Source organism: Portunus trituberculatus, chromosome 17 (assembly GCF_017591435.1).
Source record: "Portunus trituberculatus isolate SZX2019 chromosome 17, ASM1759143v1, whole genome shotgun sequence".
In the NCBI taxonomy this organism is placed as follows: domain Eukaryota; kingdom Metazoa; phylum Arthropoda; class Malacostraca; order Decapoda; family Portunidae; genus Portunus; species Portunus trituberculatus.
The window spans coordinates 5,956,280-5,977,332 of NC_059271.1; the positions used below are offsets into that span (position 1 = coordinate 5,956,280).

The 21,053-nt window shown below is 38.0% G+C and overlaps 2 protein-coding genes across 4 annotated transcripts in view; one reads left to right on the forward strand and one right to left on the reverse strand.

Annotated features, from left to right (window-relative positions):
- Positions 1 to 1,666, reverse strand: part of LOC123505076 (fanconi-associated nuclease 1-like) — a 36,366-nt gene extending 34,700 nt beyond the window's left edge. The window contains exon 1 of one of the 2 annotated variants that reach the window (XM_045256115.1): positions 1,590 to 1,666. The gene's annotated coding sequence lies outside the window, so the exon portion shown is untranslated. Of the gene's footprint in view, positions 1 to 666; positions 1,334 to 1,589 lie in introns of those variants that run through there. The other variant, XM_045256116.1, reaches the window with a different exon arrangement.
- LOC123505077 lies at positions 1,381 to 20,295 on the forward strand. 2 transcript variants are annotated; one of them, XM_045256118.1, is made up of 12 exons: positions 1,381 to 1,571; positions 7,040 to 8,102; positions 8,267 to 8,503; positions 9,385 to 9,555; positions 9,879 to 9,982; positions 10,097 to 10,255; positions 10,615 to 10,725; positions 12,610 to 12,760; positions 13,404 to 13,568; positions 13,759 to 13,947; positions 14,633 to 14,831; positions 19,734 to 20,295. In XM_045256118.1, the coding sequence occupies exons 2-11, from the start codon at positions 7,064 to 7,066 to the stop codon at positions 14,788 to 14,790; spliced, it is 2,484 nt and encodes an 827-aa protein (XP_045112053.1). In that variant the 5' UTR covers positions 1,381 to 1,571; positions 7,040 to 7,063; the 3' UTR covers positions 14,791 to 14,831; positions 19,734 to 20,295. The 2 variants fall into 2 exon arrangements, with proteins under 2 accessions (XP_045112053.1, XP_045112052.1); XM_045256117.1 differs by lacking the exon at positions 1,381 to 1,571 and adding an exon at positions 5,614 to 5,903.
- The last annotated feature ends 758 nt before the right edge of the window (positions 20,296 to 21,053 follow it).

Consider the following 21,053-nt stretch of genomic DNA (forward strand, 5'->3'; position numbering starts at 1 on the left):
TTTTGTCCTTCATGTATGATAAATACAATAATATAGCCTATGAAGCTTCAGACACTCAAATGTCACGTGGCTCCACATGACCATTACAATTATTCTTCCACACATTAGGGACAATTGAAGAATGCACCTCCAAGATTTGTCCATAATACAGCACAGCTGTAAGAAAAAACTAGGTTTTCCACCCCATAACATAGCAGCTCATAAAAATCATGAAGATTTTACTTGTCATATCTGAGATCACTGAGGAATATTGATACAGAAGGAAATCAGGTAACTATATTGACTGCAGCCAAATCTGTTTTTTGAAACCAATTCAGTATTTTGCTACTAAGAATTATAGTTTTCTCAAAGGAGTGATTTGCGGTATTCAAACAAATGTGAATGACATACTGTATGCAGAATCAGCATGTTGTGATATAACACATGCACGAACACACGCCCCACCATCTGACACTACTGCCATACACGGTCTAACTCGGTGTCATGTCAACTACACCACGCACTGAATATCACACTTTTGTAACAGAACAAAGCAAAAATAAAATGTCTGCATATTTCCTTGCTATTTCCACAATTGTTTTTACCTTGAAGCACCAGAAGTGAAAAATGGTTACATCCAGAACTAATCATGATAAACATTATATCAAGTAATGGGTTAATGCTTACCATCAGTCCTTGTCAGAAGTGCATGTTGTGGCAATACACTCACTGTACTTCACGTCTATTAAGTTTTTTTTTCACACGCTTACCTATTACTGACACATATTGATGCTTTCCAAAAATCAGCTATTGATTAGATGTTAGATTAGATTAAGTTAGGCTGGATTAGCTTAGGTTAATTTAGTTTTAGGTTACGTTAACATAAATTAAGCTCGTTTTGGTTTAGTTGGTCAGATTCCAAAACTTACCTAATTTTGCATTCCCCAAAGTCTATGGAGACAAACAACCATATTTGGCAAACAAAACACCCCTTCTAAATATTTACCGAGTAATGTGTTGGTAATACACTTCTAGTGTCAACACTCATTAGGAATGTCTACCTGAAACTGCCCTGCGGAGACTGGCACGTCTTACAAAAGTAAAGGAATTATGAACATTTACATTGGTATAAGACCCAAAAAGGATTAGCTTAGAATCATAATTTCTTTTAACTGATTACATCATAATGGCATGTCAGAGAGTGGTACTATCCTGGCCAGTAAGGGCCAGGGATGGGAGGTTGTGCCCACCACCACACAGGGGAAGGAGGGCACACTGCACCCTAACCCAACACAAAGGCGTCCAATATTAAGACACGACCAATGAATAGCGAACAGCTGGAGAGGTTCACTGAATAGCTAGGAAAAGGTGACACACATCCTGCGCTAGCCTGGTCCCACGGCCGAGTGCGGGCCACACGGCGGCCACGGCCTGACAGTAGTGGTGGTGGTGGTGGACTGTTGGTCACCCGCAGGCTGGCCACCAGTGCCCGTCTCACGCAGCACGGCGCCACCACGCCGCCAACACCATACCACCGCGGCCTGGCGGGTCCTCAAGTGCTCACTTCAGGAACTCAGCAAGAAGTATCATAAGTAAGGACCTATAAATACCTTGGTCCAATCACCCCCTCATGAAGCAGAAACTCCCGCGCCTCTTCTTCTTGTGTCCAGTGTTGCCACTTCATCCAAACATTGGTGCCAAATTTACTTGTATAATGTTACAATATCAGTAAAACATCATTTCAACAAATAACAATTTTCACGATTCAAGATATGATATTCATCACATCATGTTAATATCTGTTATTGTAACTGATGATGGCTGGCGCATCATTCATCAAATTGCTTATATCAGCAACTCTACGATTTCCCATTAGAAAACTGTAACATGAATAAGTTAATCAACAGAGCTTATGGAATTTGCAATAGCTATTTTTTTAAGATATTATTTTCTTCCTCTTGTTTAAAGTTCTAAGATTTTTGTGATTTTCCTTTTTCTAAGGTTGGAAGGTCTGTTCCATGAATCCATGTGCACTACTCTGTAGTTATATATATATATATATATATATATATATATATATATATATATATATATATATATATATATATATATATATATATTGATAGTTAAATTTGTTCTTAATTTTGAATAGATTTAATTAGTAGCCCCGTCAAAAGCTTTTCAAAGGTATTTCATCTCAACTATAATTAATTGGTTGTCAGGTTTGTGACGCGAGCGTACGTCGCTATTGAAAGTAGAGCTGATTTTTGCATGCGAGAATGCCATTGCATTCCATGGAGTATATAAATAAATTCTTTTTTTTTTTTTTCTTGATAAGGCATTCAAATAATTTGTTTAATATGCATGTCAAACTGATGGACCTAACGATTCCTGTCAGTTGTTGGCTTCCTTCGTAGTGGATGGTGGTGGGTGAGGGTACTGAGTAGTGCTCATGCATCAGAGGTACTGTAGGCCTATGGTATATGGCAATATGGATCCAAAGTTCTGGAAGACCTCAAGTAGTTTGCTGAGTCTTCTTCTTCGTCAGCTGATTATCCTGTCCTTATACGGGGTCGCTGTTTTTGATGAGTCGCCTCCACCTGCCCTTCTCACCAACCATGTTGTTTTGCAGTCCTTTCTCTTTCATGTCGTCTTTTATACTGTCTTTCCATCTAATCCTCTTCCTTCCTTGCACTTCCATAACCATGGCTCTCCTCTCCTGAATGGATTTAAATTTCATTAAGTCACATCGCTTTTTTTTCGTTAATTTTACGAAGTTCCAGCTATATATGTCTGTGATGTTCTCAAGAATGTGGGAGGGTGCAATACTAGCTTTTCCCTAAGGGTGCGTTTCCACCAAGGGAATCCAATCGATCGATTCAATTCATGAAGAATCAATCGTGTTGATTCGCCACATTAGTTTCAATGTAACCTTTTACACCAGGATAATCGAGTCATGCCGATTCAGAATCAATGATTGGTTTGGACCAAGGAGGTTATATTGATGGAGATACCACGCGCCTATCCTGCTGTACTAAAAAATGTGAAGCCAGTGGGCGGAGCTTATGAGACGGTGGGCGGATCCGAGCTCACGATCGCAACTTTTTAAACCCAAAGCATTTCCCTCTCCCGTGTTAAGCAATGGGAAATTGCCGCTTTCTTTTTCATTACTAGAGGAAAACTAAGAATTCATCCTATGTAAACCACATTATAGTTTCCTAAATATGTCATGTAAACCTGTTATTAACGGTGTTAGTCCAATTTAGCCCCAATATTTAAAGAAATACAGCAGGACGTTTCTGGGAGAAATTACGGCAAAAAGATGACTTTTTCTCGTTTAATGTATGACAAGGAACAAATAGTTAAGTAAAATTTCAGTGATTGATGCTTTTCCAACGAACAATAACATGAAATCACACATCATTCTAAATAAAAGCTTTAAAGAGAGAGAGAGAGAGAGAGAGAGAGAGAGAGAGAGAGAGAGAATTTTGACGTGTTAAGTAATTGCTTTACAAAGAATAATCAACCTTCAGGCCAAGTTTCATTTGATATCCAGTTTACCTATTCTTCACTTAAATGCACATGCACAAATGTATATGTACATGTCTACATCTATACATGCACATGTATATTCACATGTGTACATGACCTTGTTCAGTCATACGTTTTCCTCAAAGACAGCTTCCCACCTCTCACCAAGTCCACCAAAGCTGGAAAACACTGTATTATCTTATTTGAATGTATAATTTACCGTCTAAATCTTCGTGGCACAGTATGCCATGACTATTGCGAGTATATCAAGGTCACATATATGGTAAGCAGCCAGGAAACATGGACATGAGATGAAAAATAAGGAACGTAACTCGGACATTCTCATGTATTTTCAATGGACGGTCGGTAATGTTTTGGGTGTAAGAGGGGGTAGGGGCAGCAGTGGACCAATAGCGCGCTGGCTTCACTTTTGTGACGTCATGCCGCCTCCTTATAATCTAACCTTGGTTTGGACCCACTTTTCATCAGTCAAGACGATTCAGCCTTGACTTCACTTTTGAAGGAAATAATGATGAGAAACGAACAAGATATATCTATTCATTGTTTTCCCTACTGAAGACAGTCTGGAAGAAGTTGAAGTTGTATCGGTCGTTTGCGTGTTGTTGCGTACGTGATACATATGTGTCATGTTTTAGTATATTTTCCTATGATTTGACTAATTCTTGATGTTTACATATCTGGTAATGTCTTAGGAATTGCGATTATATCTTAAAAATTTAAGAAACTTGAGCTGTTGATGCAAACTAGATTTTCAGAGAGTGCAACTTTATGCATAGGACGTATAATGTACTGTGTACACACACACACACACACACACACACACACACACACACACACACATATATATATATATATATATATATATATATATATATATATATATATATATATATATATATATATATATATATATATTATGAAGAAATCATAACCAAAGGCATATAAATTTTTGTGCCTAGTCTACCTCAAGTAAGGGTCACAGACTTCAAATAGACCACTCTGAGGAAAGACAGACAAACTTTTTTAAATGCAGTTTGACTGGAGAAGATACCAAAAATATAAAGCATTCACAAACTACTGAAACTCTAAAACTAATAAAACAATGAATTATCAGCAATCCAAAGACAAGTAGAAAAAAAAAAAAAAAGTGAAAAGGAAGAATGCTGTCATGAAAGCAGTGCATGCCGGCAGCCGAGTCACTGAGTCAGATATATTCTGCCGGCTCCTTGGCTCCTACGCCTAGCTGCTGCTCCTCATTACATCATTACCCTGCCTTTTCTATATTTTCTACACCGGTGTTGGGTACATCTCAGACTCTCTTATAATGACCTACCCAGCCTGTCCGAGGTGAGGCCAAAGGCCTACAACCACAACCATTATTCCTTGTATCGTTGGGGATCGGCTTCTCGCAGACATGAGACCACGCTTCCTCGCCTCTAATTCAGTACATAGTTATCGTCGGGACCTAGCCCATAGACTTATAGATAAAATGATGTTGAGGGAATTTCTCACGTGGTCTTAGTATGAGTCTCTCGCAATATGACAGATCAAGGTGGTGCTTATCCGCCATCGTGCCAGTAACGTGGCTGTGGTTAAATTAAAATGGCTACCACCGAAAGTGATAAGATTTCAACTTACATTTTCAGTAGATGCACATAATACTTACAATCCAACTATTTTGATTATGAAAAAAAAAAGTTTCTTTTACCATTTAGGATCATCTTGATTTTCAAATATCTGGAACAAATGTGACCAGACGACCGTTCGTATTTCACTCATGGCCAGCCTGACTGCACAGTTGTGCGTCCAAGGCATGGCGCTGGCCAGGACAGACAGCTCCAAGTACCTCAAGATCTTTCCAAACACTAATTTTACATAAACTACGCGGGCGAGGGTCAATTTAAGTTACTGCGCCTTTTACTTAGATCAGATGAAAACAAGGTTGTTTGCTTTGAGAAGGTATAAATCAACTAAAATGTTTAGTCTCTTGTCACATTGGGCTTGTGAGCAAGTAATTGTAGATGGTGATTGAAGGTGGTGGCATGCAGTGCGGTACTGTGGCTGAGCAGTACGTAGCCACGCCGCGCCACTGGCAGGGTGGCACCCTCACCTCACCACTGCGTTGCCATGGCGACGCCATAAACAAGTGTCCCGGGGCGGAGAGGCTCCCGGACGCTGTTTAATATTCTCTGATCATGGCTTGCTCAGCTGCACCGTGTTCCTGAGTGAGTCAGCCACCTGCAACGCCGAGCAGCGCGGCTGAGGGCGTGCTGCCATGGGATGTGAGGCACAGGGCAGCGCCAAACACGGGCTCACGGAGGATTTTGTCGCGCGGCTGCGGATCGCGGCACTGCGGAGGCGATTAACTCAAGGTGCACCAACCCATACCTACTACTGCCAATTGTGGCGTACATCCGTGGTTTTTATAAAATTTGGCATTAGTAATGCAACTTTGGAGTGTTCTTATCTAATAAAAAAAAAAATAACATTCTCTGTCAATCCAGCATTAGTGTGGCATGGTCTTTATATTCAATCACCTATATAACATTCTATTGCAATTGTTATTTCCTTCACTGCCCTCATCCTGTTGGCATAGTGGACCACACCACCTTACATTGTCAGCACCCTACCAGACAGTCTGCCACATTTCTTGCTCACTTATACACTAGCAATTTTCTACAAAGAAATAAGGCAGATGTTGTCTCCCATCATTACTTTCCCATTCATAAAGAGATTATTGCTCATTTATGAGATGTAGCAGATATTGTCTCCCGTCTTTTCTTTCACATCCATAAGAAGATCAGGAGATATTTGTCTTCCATCTTTAATTTCCCATCCATTACAAGATTATTGCTCACATAAGAAGTGTGGCAGATATTGTCTCCCATCTCTATTTCCTCATCTATTAAGATATTATTGCTCACATATATCCCTTATTCTTCTCTCCTTTTCCCCTCAGTGCTTCACCTCCACATCCAAATATATGTGATATCTACAAAATAAATCTGAAATTTTAAAGTAACTCAAGTAACTAAGTAAGATATATCAAGTAATGTCTTGATATATCTTACTTCATGAATTGAACCACTCCTCAAATGTGTCCCTTGGTCATTCAGTCATGTCATTTAATCTTGTTATTTTCTTCTCATTAAAATAGCTATTCCCCTTTGCTTAGCTAAGTAATGTTAGCTTCATTTAGTTTTCAATATATATATATATATATATATATATATATATATATATATATATATATATATATATATATATATATAGAGAGAGAGAGAGAGAGAGAGAGAGAGAGAGAGAGAGAGAGAGAGAGAGAGAGAGAGAGAGAGAGAGAGAGAGATGTTTATATTTACATAGCCTTAACTCTAAACTGCTTTCATATTTCAAATTTCAAGAGACAACCTGAAGCATTTTAATGAACTGTGACCTGCCTTCATTTATAAAGTTAAATGACTCAACAAGTGAAGGAATGAGTGTATTGAAGTGTTGCTGATCTTTCCAGAAGAGTGTGAGGTGGCAGTGAGGGATGATGGAAGATGTCAACACTGAGTGCAAGAAGTTCTGTGCAGACTGGGCCAGCTTCCACAAGGTAACAAAGGTGTTGGTGAAGGCAGTGCGCAGGATCCACCATGGGGTGCGGGAAGAGCACAGCCACCTCAGTGAGGGCGCCAGGCCCTCAGAACTCAGGTCCACGGTACTGGCCAGGCATGAGTCAGCCTATAAGAAGGTTATACTTGGCCTCAAGGATTACTCAGCTAACTTCCTGGAGATGGAAGATCAATATCAACAACTGATGAAATCCCGTAGTAAATTTTGTAAGATTCAGTTCAGCCGGGTAGTGGAGAAACATGCTCAGATAGAAATGCAGCGGGACACCATACTGCACTCTGTGGAGAGCTTGATAAAGGCTCAGCTGAAAGTAGCTGCAAGTGACTTCAATGAGAAATCAAAGACACTCTTAGATGCAGGAATTTTTGATGTTATAGGGGCATACAATGAAGCTCTGGTGAAGTTGAAAAACATTGTGCCTAAGAAGAAAGAGGAGGAGGAGGATGAGGAGGAAGATGATGATGAGGAAAAAGAGGAGAGTGAGAAAATGTACAGAACTTTGATGCCAGATAACCTCATTCCTCCTCTGTCATGCCTCAAACAAATCACAGCTTCCAAGATCCTGCAGACAGTGGGGCGGGAGCGAGCACCTCGAGTAACCCAATGCATTGCTGAAACTCTCATGCAGGAGTTCAAAGTAACCTCAGAAAATGGGACACCACTCCCTTGGAAACCACTCACCTTCAACTGCAAACCAGGGAAGGTGACAGGGGATATCTTTGAGGATGCCATAGCAAAGGAGGAGGATGAGAACAAGATCAACCAACAAAAGCTGGATCTAGCTCTTAGAATGGAATTTGGAGAGGATTTTCCTGGGACAGACTACTTGCCTGCCAATGACTCCGGGGATGTGGTGCGACCTATTCCCTCCTCTGCTGTGGATACTCTCATAGCCACCAACACTGAACTGCTCAACCTTTTAGTAGATAAGTTTACAAAAACCCCTGGAGTGCTCGGTGAGTTATGAATTCCTCACACTTGCAATGCATTTATTAATAAATGGAAAACATGAATACACCTCAGATTTCCCCCACATTTTCCAATTACAGTAGAATTAAAATAGTCTAAGATGCAATATTATAAGAGATATGCAGATCAACATTCACTATTCTGCTTACAGTCAAGGGAATGCTGAAACAGAGTAAGTCGGGTGAAAAGCGCTTGAGCAAGGCAGCAAGAACAAGGATAGAAACTTACTATGTGGAGCGGGTGTGGGGTGAGGGATCTGAGTTTGTGGAGGAGCTAGTGCTGTGGGTGCCACCTTCTGCCCGGCCTCCACCCTTTCCTCCTCCAGCACTCCTCCCACCTCAGACTCTCTTCCACATTCTTAGCACTTTCCAGCAATTCTGTAATAGAGGTCAGTCTTGATCAGCATCTTATTGCCACAGATGTTTTGTGTTTAATAGGATAGTGGAGAAATTATGTAAGAGAAGCAGAAGGAATGATTTGTAAAGTGCCAGTTTCTCAGTATATTTTAATTATTAGCAGTGCACAAAATTGATAAATATCATTGTCTCTTTACATATGATTGAAAATAACATTAATGACTTTACTTAACTACATTGTAAAAATATACATGTAAATGGTCCCTAAATATATTGATGGTGATGACTCTTAAGATGATAATGATCAGCATGTTCATCAGTGATGCTGAATTGATATATTTTCATAGGCTATTACTGAAAACCAGATATTAAACACATCATTGTTAATACACCTGAATTATTGTAAGCTGGACTTTCTGTCATTTGATTTATCCAGTTCTACCTTAATCTTTATTTTTCATCTTCTCCATGAAGATATTATTGGCAGGAGTTTTGTGTCAAATGGTTTTCTTATAAGATGTGTAATAGCGGTTTCATTCTGATTGTTTAATTTGATGCCTTTGTTTTTTATTTTCAACTTGAATTTCATAATTTCTGTTTTTCTAATACAATATGGTGGTAATTTTGGTGATAGAATACTTAACATGTTGCATGCTGTAATGATTACAGTGCACAAATTACTTGGCTTGATAGTTTTGCATAGAACAAAACTTTAGTTAGTTATCAATATTGAATAAATTGCACATAAATTCAAAGTATAATCCTTTAATAGATAAAGTATAATCCCTTAATAGATAGAGAATGTAAGACAGGTGAAGTTTGATACTTCCTAATACTTGTGTTGACCTTTCAAAGCTGAGGCACACTTTTCACATCTTTCCTAAGTCACAGAGGAAGTGTGGTGTCTTTGCAGCACTTGTACCTGAGTCGTGCCGGGCCAGCTGTGAGGGTCTGGTGGATGAGTGTCGTCACCTGGCCACTAGTTCCATTCTGGACTGGGGCAGTGTGCGAGGTGTAGGAGCCTATGCCAGGGCTAATCCACCTCCACATAAGCTGCCAGATGGAAACTACTCCACTATTGGGGGTAATCCAATAGTAGATTAATGAAACCTTGCAATACTTAACTGTCTTGCTGAATGGTCTGAGCATCACACAAGACATTGGTGATGCTGCAATTAATTTCTGTTTTTATCTTTTATATCTTGAATGTATATATCTTGATATATGTGCCATTTTAACCATTATTTCTTTTTGTTGAGTTTCAGAAATATGTTTTTTGTATTGTGACTGTCATGCATAATATATTTTCCATACCTCAGAGATGAGTGAATTTATAAATACTTTTTAAATAAAACACAACCATGACAATGCAATAATGAATTCTGAGGTGAGTTTGTACATCCCCAGGTGAAGGCATTGGTGATGTGGTGCAGTTGCTGGTGTGGGAGGTGAATGAGATTGAGCGAGTGGAGGTAGAGAAGGAACCCAAAGACTGGGCAGTGGGTGATGAGGTGAGTGTCATTACATATCACACCCTCTAATCCTTCAATCCTTCATTGCCAGTACCACAGCTTGCTCTTTATCATTGGCACCAGTTAATGTCTATATTTCACTGCATCTTCTAGGTGGGTCTACTTTTGCGACTTGGGGGTGTGGTTGGTTCTGTGCTGTGTTGGCTACAACTGCGTGCTGCACACTTGCTGCACACTTGGAACACAGCACCCTACTATCTCCTCACACAGGCTGACCTCCCCAGGGTCATTGAGGAACTAAAATTACTCAAGGTATGGAGTCATTGTAATTGTAATCATTGTTATTATTATGTTGTGGTTTGATGTTATTAATGAATCACATCTAGGATGAGTTACATGTGGTATATTCTAACAGCCACGTAAGAACTTGTGATTCTATCATAGTATATGGAAATGCGTATCATGGCAAGTGCAGATGATGAAAGCATATGCCAATTAAAGTCAACACCTGCTAAAACTAACTTAGATGCTGCACCAGCTAGGCTTCTCTTGATTAAGAGGCTCTATAGGTGCTGCTATCTATATGAACCCTCATCATATCTAGAATGGAGTATTTTCATACTGCCCATGAGGTCTGACCTACAGCTGCTGTATTTGCTTTCCCAACACAGATCCAGGAGAGGGAACACCTGACCAAAACTGATGACATGGCACGCCTCCTTTACTGCATGTCCAGAGCCACTCAAGTCATCATGATAGAGAAAATTGTGGACAAAGTCAAAGTCAGTATCTGTCATGTATTGTGCACATCTTCAAGTTGTTTTTTTCCCATTCACAAATGTGTTGTGTTGTGAATACAACAATGAGTAAATAATGATAAAAATTAACATTAATAGTAATAGTAATGATAATAATAATAATAATAATAATAATAATAATAATAATAATGATAATAATAATGATAGTAATGATAATAATAAAAATGATAATAATATATAACTTATTGTAGATTTTGTTATAAAAATATATACATGATTCCTTTCAATTCAATAGATTTATACATACATAATGCATATTAATACAGTGCTCAACTTTGAATTAGTCCACTCTGCATGTGGTTGACTTATTCATTATAAAATTTTGCTTCATCCTTAAGAGGGACTATTCTGCCAACACACAGACTTATTGGTAGGAGCTTCTGATCCCACAAAGTAAAACCTGATTAACCCATGTCTTGCTGGTGTATTTAGCAGTCAGCTTGTATGTAAGGGATCTTCACAGGGCTGTTGGATGTAACCTCCATGATACACATATCAGTGGTTCTTGCAGAAAAGTCATCATATATTTATGGGTTGCTTTTTTATTTTCCTTGTTGTCAGACTGGGGTTAGATTCTAATTCATGCTTTACAATAGTCTGGAAGTGAGTACCTGTCTTCTTTGCCTTACCAGGCCTCTTCTTGTGAGTAGGGACAGTATGCTTCCTTTGATACTCTTTCTCTTTCTTTTTTAATCCATTCTATTCCCTTCCATTTATTTTGACTCTTTCTCTCTCTTTTGTAATAAATTCAATTACATTCAATTCCATTGATACTCTTTCTCTCTCTTTTTTAATCCATTCTATTCCCTTCCATTTATTTTGACTCTTTTTCTCTCTTTTTGACTCTTTCTCTCTTTTTGACTTTTTCTCTCTTTTTTACTCTTTTTCTCTTTTTGACACTTGATTTCTCTTTTTGAATCAATTCCATTCCATTGATACTCTTTCTCTTTTTGAATCCATTCTATTCCCTTTCATTTATTTTGATTCTTTCTCTCTCTCTTTTTAACACACACTAATATGTTTGGAAACTACCTTTGTCTGCAGACCAGATTCCTTTAGGATAACGATCTGGGCAGTAGTCTGTGCACTTTGATCCTTTTCTTGGCCAAATCAACAACCCAAAGTGCTTAAAGGGAAAGGCAGTGCAGGCCAAGAGGGGGCACAAGTGTGACAGAACATGGAACAGAACACCAGCAAGGCAACAGCTGATTAGGTTTTGTATGGTTCCTACCACTATATCACTCTGTGTAGGCAGTACATACATATAATGATTTTAGGATTCATCTACAGACTGAAGCAAAATATGATATTTAATTGGTCAGCCATGCCCAGAGTGGACTAACTAACAAACTCAATGTTGAACACTAAGTAGTGGCTAAGAGTGATGCACTGTGATGTGTGTATACACTTTCACAAAAATATATCTATCTTATATATATATATATATATATATATATATATATATATATATATATATATATATATATATATATATATATATATATATATATATATATATATATATATATATATATATATATATATATATATATATATATATATATATATATATATATATATATATATATATATATATATATATATATATATATATATATATATATATATATATATATATATATATATATATATATATATATATATATATATATATATATATATATATTTATACATACATAACAATTTATTATTTTCTGTACTTAACTGTATAGATTTTTGCATTCTACATTTCTCATACTTAAAATGCATGAATGTTAATTGCATTGAATAAAAACAAAACTACATTGTTTAGTGTTTACTACCATGATATGGTCTTCCCCTTCCCAGGCATACGAGGCTGAGATGGTGGAGGCAGTGAGTGGTGTGTGCAGAACTGTGAGTCTGGCACAGCTGCAGAACTCCATGCCAAACCCTCGGATCTGGCGAGGCATTGGTCGCATCCCCCACGAGCCTCACTACTATGTCTACGAGTACATTGGCAAGGACACCAGCTGTGCTTTATAGTCCTACAACAATTTTACTCAATGCACACTCCTGTTTTGTCCACAAGAGCAATTTTTATGTTATTTTTTTGCAACTTTAGTATGCACCATTTCTTCAACTTTGGCATGGACCTTTCTCAGTGCATTGCAATACCTTTGTGCTATACATTACATTTTCTTATTTCAACTTTGATGTGTATCTTTCCAATTTTTATGTTATGGTTTGTATTTTGTCAACTTTTAAGACTTCACCTTTAATGTGTAATGTTTAACAATAAATTATTTGCCACACACTCATTGCCATTATGTAATACTAAGCTTTTTCAATTAGTACATGCTGTGTTATAATGGATTCTCTCATCTGTGTACTATTTCCACTTAAAAGTGCAAGAAAGTACTTCATAACTTCCTAATATTGTAATATCTTGCAACTCTTGACTTGTGCAATTTGAGTGACACATCCCATTTTGAATGTAGGTAATCTGACACATTAGTTACGTTTCAGGGGATTAGAACTGAAACAATCATCCACTGTTTTAAAAATTCTGATTCTTTTAATATTGAGCCTATTCATGAATAAAATGGTGAGCTCTATTTATAATTCCACTCCACATTGACTTTAGTGGCTGTACCACACAGCTGCTGTGTTGGAGCCAGTGCTGGATGCTGTGTCCAAACTTGGTGTTGTGCTGCAACGGCGAGCAGGTGCCACCATACTAAAGGTGGTGTGCTATGCCTGGCTAGAACACATCAAGGTGCAGAAAATCAAGTTTTCACTGTGGGGAGCTCAACAATTACTGAAAGGTGGGCAAAGTTTCACACACACAAGCAGTTAATCTAGCTCTTCCTACTATGACTGTAGGTATTAAGCAGCAGACAATAAGTTGTTACATTTTATAACAATCCCGATTTTGAATCCCCAATAAGCTGTGTTTCTTCTATGTGATATTGCAATACAAAAGCCATCACAACCTGAAAATTTAATGTATTGCAGATTTCCACGCTCTGGCAGAGTGGCTCCAGAAGTATCCCGGCCTGGCCCCTGAGGCACGGACACAGGTGCTGGCTGTGGATGTGCTGCGGGAGTGTGAGGGGGTGGCACGACTTCTCATGAGGCAACCACCCCTTGTGGTTGGATACACTTCCCAGAACCAAGTGGCTCCAATGGGGCCCATCAGTGCTGGTAATATGGCAGATTTATTTTCAAGCATTTGTTGTCATTTAGACTGATGTCACTTATTTTATTTTTTCACTCATACTGTAGTTATCACTGCAAAATTAAGTTTCTGTCTTCAGCTTCTTTCTCACTGCCAAAATGTTGCATCTCTTTCTATCTATCACTATTTTCATGCTAACTGCTCTACTGATCTTGCTAACTGCATGCCTCTCATCCTCTTGCAGCCTCATTGCACAAAGCTTTCTTCTTCCTCTCATCCCTATTCTGTCCAACTCTCTAATGCTAGAGTTAACTAATATTCTCAATCAGTCATACCTTTCTCTGTTAAACCATGAAACTCCCTGCTTGCTTCTGTATTTCTATCTTCCTACGACTTGACTTCTTTTAAGAGGGAGTTCAAGACATTTGTCCCTCACTTCTGGATAACTCTTTATCAATCTTTTAGGGGACTTGCAGTTTAAGTGGGTCTTTTTTATTCTCTTTTTGACCTTCGCTAGTTTCCCTCTTGCATAAAAAAAAAGTTCACCATTTCACTGTGCACCTCATGAAATAAGGCCTCATTTATTTAACACTTTTTGTTTTTTATGGCCTTTTGCTATCACATGTGTTGTCAAGCAATTTTATCATGATGCACTAAATGAGATGAGGTTGTATTGCATCACATACAGAACAAGTTTTTATATATCCGCAGGGAGAAAACATGATAAAGAAGTAAAGTTGAGCCAAGACAACGATGATATCCCAGCGGAGATGTACGTCCCCAATCAGCAACTGTGGCTGTCTCTTAGGGCACGTCCTGCTTCTTCCATGTGTGTCAAGATGGGCTCCTGCTGCTCCTGGCCTTATTGAGGTCTCTGCCAAGACTCTTCATATGATCTGTGCAGCTTCTGGTCTGTAAGCCATTAAAATAGCATTCATTTGACACAGTCTTGTTAATTAATGAAAATATTTGCCATGGGTGGGAGGGAGTGATAGTATGTGTTCTCTATTCTCTCTTTTTTTTTTTTCAAGATCTTAATATCTTACTATTAGGTATTTAGTTGTGTAAAAGTTATATGCAGACGTCATTCCAAAGCACCAGGTTATCCATGGCTAATGAATCAGACTGGTCACACACACACACACACACACACACACACACACACACACACACACACACACACACACACACTGACAGACTGATGTGGAAACTAAAGATGACTGGAGGAGTAAATGATAAACTAGCAAAATGGATGGAAAATTACTTAATGGGAAGAGAAATGAGAACAGTGGTGAGAGGAAAGAAGTCCGAGTGGAAGAAGGTAACCAGTGGAGTTCTACAAGGGTCAGTGCTTGGTCCCATCATGTTTTTTATTTATGTTAATGATATGCCAGTAGGAATTGACAGTTATATGAACATGTTTGCGGACGATACTAAAATTATGAGGAGAGTAAAGAATGTGGAAGATTGTAACAAGTTACAGGAAGATCTTGATAAAATATATGAGTGGAGTAAAGAGTGGCAGATGGAATTTAATATAGAAGGCCCATGTTATGAAAATGGGAAGAAGTAGATACAGACCAAACTGGGATTACAGACTGGGTGATGAGAAAATTAAAGAGACCAATGAGGAGAAAGACTTAGGAGTAACCGTGCAAAACACTTTGTCACCGGAGAAACACATTAACAAGATTTTTTGGAAAACATACAACATGCTTCAAAATATTGGCCTTGCATTCCACTACCTAGATGAAGGAATGATGAAGAAGATATTATGTACCTTAATAAGACCTCAGTTAGAATATGCAGCATGTGTCTGGTCACCACATATGAAGAAAAATGTGAAGAAGGTAGAAAGGGTACAAAGGCTGGCAACAAGGATGGTACCAGGACTCAGGGAGTTAGACTATGAGGAAAGACTGAGGAAGCTGGGGCTGACCACATTAGAGGAGAGAAGAACAAGAGGAGACATGATAACTATGTATAAATTGGTGAACAAGATTGACATACTGGATAGAGAGTTGATAAAGGTGACCACAAGTAATTATCTCCGAGGACATGAAAAAAAGCTAATAAAGGACAACTGTCTAAATGACGTGAAAAAATACAGTTTCCCGCATCGTAGCATTGATAAGTGGAATAAACTGAGCAGTCATGTCGTTGATGCGGTGTGTCTCAATCAGATGAAAGAGAGATATGACAGGAATGGACAAGGAGACAGGGCACAGAGAGCTTAGCTCGGGGCCTGTAATACACAAATAGGTAAATACAAATAGGTAAATACACACACACACACACACACACACACACACACACACACACACACACACACACACACACACACACACACACACACACAGACAGGACACTATGAGCCCTGGTCAAACCCTGTACAATACAACTAGGTAAACACACACACACACACACAGGGAGGAAAAATTAAATTATGTTAAGGCAAATTATAACCATATAAGAGAGTTCTTTAATGAAATTGACTGGTCTGTGATATACCAGGAAGGGGATATGCAATTGAAATACGATAAATTTATGGATTTATATAACTCTGCTGTGAAGAAGATTGTGCCATATCACAGAAAGAGGACTTTAAATAATAAACAGTGGTTTAATAGAAATTGTGAAGAAGCAAAAAAGAACAAAGAAAAGGCATGGAAAAAACTTAAGAAAAACAGTGAAGTATTATCAAGAGAAGTCTACAAAACAGCAAGGAATAGCTATGTTGAAGTAAGGAGAACAGCACAAAAAGAATATGAACAGAGAGTGGTGGAAGACTGTGATAGTGACCCTAAAATGTTTTACAAATTCATAAATGGAAAACTAAATAAAAGGGAGGCAATAGAAAAAGTAAAAGAGGGGGAAGAAGTATATGAGGATGCTAAAGATATAGCTGAAATATTGAACGACAACTTTTGCAAAGTGTTTACAAAAGAGGAGCATTTTACAGGAGGAAGGCCTACGGAAATAAAGCAAATGCAGGACATCATGGTTACTAAAGAAGACATAAGGAAAATTATAAGTAACTTGGATATTAATAAATCAATGGGGCCTGATGGCATATCTAGAAGGTTGTTGAAAGAATGTAAGGATCAATTGTTGAACCCCATATTTGATATTGTGGAAACCTCCATACTAACAGGAATAGTCCCGAAAGAGTGGAAAAGAGCTGACATTGTGCCTATATATAAGAATGGAAGTAGAATGGAACCGTTAAATTACAGACCAGTATCATTGACTAGTATATTGTGCAAGGTATGTGAAGAAGTAATTAAAGCAAAGTGGAGTGAGTATCTAGAAAGTGAAAACATTCTGAGTGAAAGGCAGTTTGGTTTCAGAAAAAGAAGATCGTGCATATCCAATTTATTATGTTTTTATTCAAGAGTGACTGACATACTACAACATAGAGAGGGATGGGTGGATGCTATCTACCTGGACTTGAGAAAAGTCTTTGATAAAGTGCCACACAATAGACTGATGTGGAAACTAAAGAAGATTGGAGGAGTAAGTAATAAACTAGCAAAATGGATGGAAAATTACTTAGTGGGAAGAGAAATGCGAACAGTGGTGAAAGGAAAAAAGTCCGAGTGGAAAAAGGTAACCAGTGGAGTTCCACAAGGGTCAGTGCTTGGTCCCATCATGTTTTTGATTTATGTTAATGATATGCCAGTAGGAATTGACAGTTACATGAATATGTTCGTGGACGATACTAAAATTATGAGGAGAGTAAAGAATGTGGAAGATTGTAACAAGTTACAGGAAGATCTTGATAAAATATATGAGTGGAGTAAAGAGTGGCAGATGGAATTTAATATAAACAAGACCCATGTTATGAAAATGGGAAGAAGTAGATACAGACCAAACAGGGATTACAGGCTGGGTGATGAGAAAATTAAAGAGACCAATGAGGAGAAAGACTTAGGAGTAACCGTGCAAAACACTTTGTCACCGGAGAAACACATTAACAAGATATTTTGGAAAGCATATAACATGCTTCAAAATATTGGTCTTGCATTCCACTACCTAGATGAAGGAATGATGAAGAAGATACTATGCCCTTAATAAGACCCCAGTTAGAATATGCAGCTTGCGTCTGGTCACCGCATATGAAAAAAAATGTGAAGAAGGTGGAAACGGTACAGAGGCTGGCAACAAGGATGGTACCAGGACTCAGGGAGTTAGACTATGAGGAAAGACTGAGGAAGCTGGGGCTGACCACATTAGAAGAGAGAAGAACAAGGGGAGACATGATAACTATGTATAAATTGGTGAACAAGATTGACATATTGGACAGAGAGTTGGTAAAGGTGACCACAAGTAATTATCTCCGAGGACATAGAAAAAAACTAAAACTAATAAAAGACATCTGTCTAAATGACGTGAGAAAGTACAGTTCCCCGCATCGTAGCATTGATAAGTGGAATAAACTGAGCAGTGATGTCGTTGACGCGGCGTGTGTCAATCAGATGAAAGAGAGATATGACAGGAGTGGCCAAGGAGGCAGGACACAGAGAGCTTAGCTCAGGCCCTGTAATACACAAATAGGTAAATACACACACACACACACACACACACACACACACACACACACACACACACACACACACACATGGAATGGGAAAGAGTGAAAGACGACCTGTGGGAATCTATAAGATGGGAGATGGAGTAGAACTGGAGAAAGTCAAAAAGGAAATGGACTTAGGAGTGACGATGGAAGAAAACAATCAACCAGTAAGCCATATTGATAGAATTTTTAGAGAAACATATAATTTGCTGAGGAATATTGGAGTAGCATTTCACTACATGGACAAAGAAATTATGAAGAAATTGATAAATACTATAATAAGACCCAGATTGGAATATGCAGGAGTAGTGTGGACCCCTCATAAAAAGAAACACATAAGGAAATTGGAGAGGCTACAAAAAATGGCTACAAGAATGGTTCCAGAACTTGAAGGGATGACATATGAGGAGAGACCAAAGGCTATGGATCTACCAACCTTGGAACAAAGAAGGGAGAGAGGAGACCTGATACAAGTCTATAAATTGATCAACGGAATGGACCAAGTGGATAATGAGAAACTGATCCTAAGAGAAGAACATGACACCCAAAGCACAAGATCGCATAGTAAAAAGCTGAGAAAGGGAAGATGTCTGAGAGATATTAAAAAACATAGTTTCCCGCAGAGATGTATTGAGACGTGAAACAGTTTAGATGAAGAAGTAGTGTCTGCAACGAGTGTGCACACTTTTAAAGTAAGATTGGATAAGTGTAGATATGGAGACGGGGCCACACAAGCATAAAGCCCAGGCCCTGTAAAACTACAACTAGGTAAATACAACTAGGTAAATACACACACACACACACACACACACACACACACACACACACACACACACACACACACACACACACACACACTTTCTGCCACATGGAATAGGTATAAGCAAGAGGTACATGTATGTACAAAATGCTAGAAACATTTATGAGTTCAAGAAGAAGCTTGATGACCTGAAATATGGAGACAAAACCCTACCAGCCTATATAGCTCTTTTCATGTTTACAAATTACACCTAAGTAAAGACAAGAGAGATAGAGCAAATCTAGTTCTTTTCCAAAAGTATTAAATAGATCAATGAGCAACAGTTAGGCCACATGAAACTCAACATGATTGCAATTCATAACCATTATGTTATACTATTACTAATATATAAAGTCACAGATAACAGTCTAACCTATGATAAAGTTTATTTATTTATTTATTTATTCTATTTTATTTTTTATATCTGGGTTCTCCAGGTGAGTCATGGCTGGGATGGTGGTTCCTACTGGAGGATGTGGTTTTGGCATTTGGGAAGTGTTTCTCCAGGTGGTGCTTTTTCTAACCTTGGATTGTGGCTGCAATATGAATCTGCGTGCTTGAGAACCCATCAACCTCATTGTACATATAGTGCCACTGTACCATAGCAATCTCCACAACTTTTATATTGTAATGAATTACAAGTATTGAGATCTAATACAAGTTGCATACTATTACTTACGCATTCCTCCTCCCACTACAGTGCTTAAAGAGAAAGGGATTAATGACCCTCATGATAATATAATAATCTTACTATAGTAGTACTTAGAAAAATTTAGATTGTTTCAACTTATTGCAAGCAAACTTTTATAAGGTACAATGGCATAAATTTAAAGGAAAGGTCTTACTGATAAAGAGTGAAATGGTAAATGAAACACAGATTGAAATTGGTCAGAGGTATAGTCTCTATTAAGAGGTTAATAGTGAATATATTTAATTTTGTAGTTCTTAGTCTTCCTAATGTAATACTATTACGTATGATCAGTAACACTTTGAACAGCTTTTTACATAATTTAATTAACCATCAGAGACCATAACATTGTTCTTACAATACAAAGTAGTGACCTAATGTGAATCACTTAGTCTTCTTTCTTGAATGGCACAAATATAGGCATAAAACAATGCAGGATATACATAAGAGCTATAGCTATGTCTGTGTGAAAAGAATTTCTACAGTACTTTGTATTCTGGCAGCTATTATTGTCCTGAAGTTATCATCCCAATGAGAGATTCTGCCACTAAAATTCAACACCTTACAGAAACAGTGGCTCCCACTTAGTAGGTACCATTTAAGGGCTGCAGTGAATAAATGGCTGATTTAATTGTTGAAAATTTAAACGTTTTCAATACAGTTTCTAATTTTGTTTTTAAGTGCTGAGAGGAACCTAAATTTTTTTCAGCAGATGAGGGTACTTTGTCTCACAGGTTTATAAGATGTACTACTACTATCTAAACTAGAAGCACCATATTCTGCTAGCTTTCCTTTACTGATGAATGAAAGTGTAAAGAAATTCATAATCTTGTTTTATCTTTGAATGTTCAAGCTAACTGTGGCAAAAAAATTATGTATACACAGTATTCATACATGCAGCAGGCACAATTAAGAAGCTATTTCTGCTGTCACTAATGTCTAACATGATAAAGCTGCCTTTATAGTCCTCCACACCTTGCAGGATTATCAGGTGAAATATTTTATACTTACAAGTAAATGGTGTGCATTTAAAATTTATTTTATAATAGTTGGTAGGAGAATCTTAAAT

Bases quoted from the DNA above. Each gene is read 5' to 3' on its own strand.
- LOC123505077 (XM_045256118.1), top strand. From the start codon at position 7,064: ATGATGGAAGATGTCAACACTGAGTGCAAGAAGTTCTGTGCAGACTGG. The intron at 8,504-9,384 runs GTCAGTCTTGAT...GTGTCTTTGCAG, and splicing joins CCAGCAATTCTGTAATAGAG to CACTTGTACCTGAGTCGTGC. The intron at 10,726-12,609 runs GTCAGTATCTGT...TCCCCTTCCCAG, and splicing joins AAATTGTGGACAAAGTCAAA to GCATACGAGGCTGAGATGGT.